This window comes from Pteropus medius, unplaced genomic scaffold (genome assembly GCF_902729225.1).
Source record: "Pteropus medius unplaced genomic scaffold, Ma_sr-lr_union100, whole genome shotgun sequence".
NCBI lineage: Eukaryota > Metazoa > Chordata > Mammalia > Chiroptera > Pteropodidae > Pteropus > Pteropus medius.
This window is the reverse complement of record NW_024356336.1, coordinates 4,156,832-4,162,831: the sequence shown is the minus strand read 5'-3', so window position 1 is coordinate 4,162,831 and position 6,000 is coordinate 4,156,832. Positions and strand designations below refer to the sequence as shown.

The 6,000-nt window shown below is 44.0% G+C and overlaps 1 protein-coding gene across 2 annotated transcripts in view; it reads left to right on the top strand.

Moving 5' to 3' along the window:
- Positions 1-1,573: 1,573 nt before the first annotated feature.
- The window catches only part of PITPNB (phosphatidylinositol transfer protein beta), a 61,386-nt gene continuing 56,959 nt past the window's right edge, over positions 1,574-6,000 (top strand). The window contains exon 1 of one of the 2 annotated variants that reach the window (XM_039861887.1): positions 1,574-1,707. In XM_039861887.1, the coding sequence (XP_039717821.1) occupies positions 1,688-1,707 (20 nt within the window). In that variant the 5' untranslated portion in view covers positions 1,574-1,687. The remainder of the gene's footprint in view (positions 1,708-6,000) is intronic. The other variant, XM_039861888.1, reaches the window with a different exon arrangement.

The window sequence follows — 6,000 nt, the reverse complement described above, 5'->3', positions numbered from 1 at the left end:
TTGCACAAGTCACTTAACTTGGCTTTTTGAACTGCCACCCCACACCCCTTTCTAAAGCATGCTAAAATACCTACCTCATACTTATGTTCTAAGGGAGAAATGAGATAAAGAATCTTTATTACCTAGTACAGTATTTGGCATATAACAGGTGCCCAAATCAATAGAAGTTATTCCCAGTTTCTAAGCTCCCTTAAAGTAAGAGCATAGTGCTTCTTCACACACCACAGAAACTGAATGAATCCCAGATACTACTTTAGGAGGAAGTTTCTAGCTTTTTGGTAAATATTTTACTATTACTTTTGAGGCAGCCCTAATTCCATAAGGTGTATTCCAGTATCAAATATATCATATAAACTTACATGTGTTTTAATGACATTTTAATTCTATCAATAACCTTTCAACAGCTTCCCATGGTTCTTAAAATACAATTCAAATTCTTTACTATGGTCTAGTGTTGTTTAATACCAGTTTATTGCCCTCCCTGCCCCCACTTAAGATGTTCTAGCCACACCTGCCCTTTAAGTGCTCCTCAAATACCCTCAGGGTCTGTTTTCCTCTAGGGAATGCCTCTCCCTATCTTCATTGGCTGTGCTATTTATAACATTAGACTCAAAACTGGCCTCCTGTAAGTCCTTCTCTTTATTACTCTGTTTCCCCCATTACTCTATCTTATTCATAGCACTTAGCACTATGCCAAATTCTCTAGTTTCCAAGAGAAGACTGGGACCGTGTCAAGTGTTTCCAGATGTTTCCTCAGTGCCTAGAACTGTGCCTGGCACAGTGTAAGCAAGTGAACCCTGGGCTACAAATCTTAAGGTTCACCTTTTGGCTTTCAGGCTTGACCCAGGGTATGGGTAGGAGGGCAGTGTGGGGCCCACACTGTGACTGCACTTCCCAGAACAGGTCTGTTTCCTGAGTCTTACTTATGGGAAACTGGGTCGGGAGTGCCGGACGCACCTCCTGTCTGATCACAGCAAGTGTGGGATTCTGGGTTCTCGGGCAGGGGTGAGTTTGGGCGTTGGGAGAACGCGTGTGGCCCTAGCAAGGTGAGTAATGGTCAGACGGCTGCACTCACGAAGCTTCTGGAATATGCACGTCAGCCCCGAGCCAGGTGAATCTCTTACCGCGGAATCTGATGGGCCCACTGAGGGAAACAGAACCGCGGCCTCGGCCCCGAGAACCCGGGAGAAGTCCTTAATGTGGGCTCTGAAAGTGAGGTGTCCGTCAAGAACGCGGGCCTCCTCTCAAATGCAGTGAGAGTGTAGTACTGGTCACAGAAAACGGCTTCCAAGGAACCGACTCTAACACTCACCAGAAAGCGTAGGCTGCACTTGTGCCCCGAGGGAACCTGACTGTAGGGAGGAGCCTTTGGGAGGAGACCGGCAACCGCTCGCTAAGTTTGCGCAGCCGCAGTAGAGGCCGCACGCCCCACGGCCGACTGCGCAGCCGCAGTGGAGGCCTCGTACGCCCAGGGTAGGGCGCGGAACTGGGGCGGAGCTAGCCCCTCGCGCGCGCTGACGCGACGCGTCTCGGCGGAAGGGTGTGGACGCGCAGGCGCTGCGGAGGCTCGGTGGTCAGAGAGGCGGGGCCACGCAGGCGCAGTAAGTGGCGGTAGCGGCGGCGGCGGCGGCGGCGGTGGCAGCGGCGGCGGCGGCAACGGCGGCAGCTGTGAAGGTGTTCCGGGAAGATGGTGTTGATCAAGGAATTGTGAGTGGATCCGTGGGCGCGAACGCGCCCCCAGGACGGCGGGGCTGGGAAGTTCATTGATTGAGAAACGGTAGCATATTCCTGAAGAGTGAGCCTCGGGCCGGCCGCTCCCTGCGCGCGCCCCCTCCCCCCGGCCCGCGCCCCCAGCCCAGTCGAGGTCCCCTCCCCCCGCGCGTCCCCAGACACTCCCCCCACCATGGTCGTTGCAGTAACACTGCTGCCCTCTCCCCCGAGGCAGAGGTGGCTGTGTCCCGGCAGGAGCGCGTGGCTCGGGAAGGCGCGGCCGAGAGTTTCCGCTGAGTCCCGCCTTCTCCCCAACCCCCCACCACCAGTCCCGCGGGTGAGACCAAGGGTGAGGGACGTGGTGGATCTTACTGTGTTTGTGATTTGTCGTCTGGAGTGGAGCCTGCCTGTAACCCGCGGGAGATGGGCTCGTTGGGTGAAGGCAGCCCCGGTGTCTGAACTCGAGGTGGGACGTAGGCGCCCTGAAGTTCATGCAGGAGCCCCAGGAGTCTGGAAAAGCTGCCCTTCACTGTGCAGCTCAGTTGACTTGACCGCAGAACCCATCTCTCTGCTCTGAGCCTTAGTTTCCACATCTTTAAGGTGGGGTGACAGTCTGGGCTCCACCTCTTACGGAGTTGAGATGATGTGTTTACACGTGGTCTGTCAAATAGAAAGGTTTCCAGGTGCATTAGACCGGCGAAGTGATTTTGTTGAAAAGTTACGGTGTTTTCCACCCCGAAAACTGACTATCACAGGAAATCTGGTTGGCAGTGATTGTTCAGCTGTCACAGCTGGTTCAATTTCGTCATCATCCCTTGGGCAACTAGAGATTTCGAGTATGGCCCGTTCTTTCGTTTTTCAAATGCTGTTTTCATTTTAAATTCTTAAATAAAAATTTTGGCTTAATTTAGCCATTTACGGACACCTTATTTTAGTGTTAGTTCTCAAACTTCTTTTAAAAAAGAAGCGGCAGGAGTCACCTTACAATCCTCGAAAGATTCCCTGTCTCGCTGAGAATAAAAGCCAAAGCCTTTACAAGAGCCTGAGAGGTCTTGCACTATTTTCTTTTCGGCTCTGATCTCACTACCCTTCCCTGCCTATTCCAAACTCACACACTTCCTCACTGTTCTTCCCCTACTCCAGGAAAAACTCAGTTCAGTGCCTTTATGCTTGCTGTTCCTTTTGTCTAAATGCTTTTCCCTCATCTCATTAACGCCCTTCTTTCAGGTCTTAAGTATCATCACCTTCTTAGGTAGTCCTTATCTGAAGACTTCATTGCAACCCCCACCTTTTGGTATCTGCCTTCCCTGCTTTATTGTTCTCCATAGCAATTATCACCATCTACCACGCAGTATAACTATTATTTTTTGTATTTTACTGCATGTATTCTACTACATGTAAACTCTGTGAATTTGTCTACTTTACTCACTTCCATATCTTCAGCTCTTAGAATAGTCCCTGGCACATAGTAAGCGTTCAGTAAGTAAATTAATGAAAAATGATAACTTTAGTCAGTGACAGGGATCCTGAGAAAAGACACATTTTCAGTAAAATCTGATTTATAGTATTGAACTTTGGATTTATGTAAAACTTTTTTCCAGTTTTTACAATGTATCATATGAGTTATCTCATTTGTTACTCTTTGTATAAAGTAGGTAGGCGGCAGATATTAAGACAAATGGAGGCTATAAGACAGAAGGAAATTGGCTTGGTGCAGGTCCCATAGGACCTGAGTTACAGAACTGATTTTAGATCACAGATCGTCATTTTTCATTTATTCTTCCCTCCTAAAATGTGAATTGTTTAGTAGAGTCTGTTGGCAGTTATGTGTAACTCATGGAAAGCAATTTTCATTGGGAATTTGCACACTGTGCTTTTTTGGAACCATTTTTATTACAAAAATTTGAGTGCACTGAGTTCACAAATGTCAAAATGTATCCAAAGTATAATATTTTCTCCTAAAGAGTTACAAATTACATTTCTTGATGTTCACTCCTTAAGTATGTCTTCCCTAGAATTTTTCTTACTCCTAGGCTTTTCGAAAGTAGAGACTTTTTATTTTCTGTTTGAGTATTTCCAATATCCAGCCCAGCTTCTAGTCTAACATTGTAAGTACTCAGTGTTTTTGAATGAAAAAAATGATCCTTCCTACTCACAAGTCAGCTTTCTAAAATTGTTTTTGGTCAAGAGCAATGAATAGATCATTCCTATGTGAAGATGTTGGTATACTGTAAAATACTTTGGCTAATATTTGTTCTTTAAAAATACCATCTATTTTTGAAGTGAATTAAAAGGTTAGAAATGATTTTTCAGGGTGGGGTTTCCTTTCAAGTTGTTACTTAAGCAGTAGATGAAGTTGCCATTAGCATAAAGTCTTGGTTTTAAAAAACTAGTTGCTAGTTCCATTTGGAAAATTATTTTCATGAGGATTTTTAGAGAAGTTTGAAAGTTTTCAAATACAGGCATACCTCAGAGATCTTGTAGATTTGGTTCCACACCAACGCAATAAAGTGAATGTCGCAGTAAAGCAAGTCACACAGATTTTTTTTTGTTTCCCAGTGCGTATAAAAGATTTGTTTACACTGCACTGTAGTCTATTAAGTGTGCAATAGCATTAGGTCTTTAAAAATGTACATACCTTAGTTAAAAAATAATGCTAAAAAATGCTAACTATCATCTCAGCAGATTGGAAAAATGACATCAATAGATTTCTTGAACACAGGGCTGCCAAAAACCTTCATTTTATAAAAAATAAAATAAAATAAAATAAGAAAAAAAGAAAGAAAACACAATATCCGTGAATTGTAGTGAAACAAGGTATGCCTGTTCAGGTTTCTCCCACTATCCAAAAGTAGAGTGTTCCATGAAACCTTTCATTAGCTGAAATGGCATAAAGCAGAAGCTGTTAACATTAATTTACAGCTGACCCTTGGAACAACGCAGTGGGAGGTAGTTAGGGGCACCAACCCCACCTCCACAGTCAAAAATCTGAGTATCTTTTGATTCCCCAAAACTTAGTTATTCCTTGGTACCCACAGGGAGAGAATTGGCTCCAGGACCCCAACGGATACCGAAACCTGTGGATGCTCATGTCCTCTATAAAATCGTGTAGATCAATGCATATGGTTGACCTGCATCTTCAGACTCCCAACAGCAGACTGAAAATAGCACAGACATTTAATGGAAAAAAAATCTGTGTATAAGAGAACCTGCACCGTTCAAAGCCGTGTTCAAGCCATATTGTTCAAGGGTCAGCTCTATATGAAAAAAGTTTTGAGAATTCCCAGACCCAAAAAAATGACCTACAAAATCATACCAAATATGCTTGTGTCCAGTTTTACACTAATGCCTTTGTGAGCTCTCAAGTTTTTCTGATATCTTAAGACACATCTTGCTAACAGATGCACAGAATAAATCGAGATAAAGCAGAGATGCCCACAGTTTAAAAGCTCTGGCAGCTTGATGCTGAGAACCTGAGTGTAGCTCTCAGGGAAGAAGCTTGGCAGGGCCACTCTTGCCGCTCGCAGGTGAGAGCTGCCTTTATGACAACTCCTGTGAAACTTGCTGAACATTATTTTCTCTCTCTGTGTGTGTGTGTGTGTGTGTGTGTGTGTGTGAAAGCAAAAATCCTGTGGCGAACTTTGAAAATGCAGGGGATACTTGTACTGCTTTTAACAGAAAATAAAAACCTGTTTCTTCTCTCTTACTTTTTATTAAACAAATCTTGAAATTATTTGACTCATTCATTCAGAGTATTTTAATCAGTCGTTTTCATTTTGTGTAAAGGTTTCCCTAGAAGTGTTATATAAAAATAGGTATCTTCATGCTAATGAGCAGTTGCTAAAATTACTCAACAGAGATTCTTTGGTTTTATGAACCTTTAGGGAAGTCTCTTTCCTCTGTATTCCTTCCTTCCATTTCCTCTGAAGCCCATCATCTTGGTTCAGGCCTTTGTAAGCCCTTGCCCAACCTCCTCAAAGATGACTTTCCCCCACACTCCTGCTTCTCAACATTTTTAAGCACCTAGAGATGACTTCTTCAGGTTAGCTGTGATTATGTCTCTTACTTTTTGGAACAACTTCCCAGGATTCCTTGTTACCTAATAAATTTAATAGATTTTTTTTTTACCGTTATATTGTTGGCTCTGAAAATATTCTCACAACCTATATCTTTTTCTCTATCTTTATCTAAATCTTTCAAAATATGCTCCCAAACTATATCTTACTCTTCCCCCTGACCACTGCACTCCCTCCACCCCAGTATATTTTCTCTTACTGAGGCAGTGAGCAA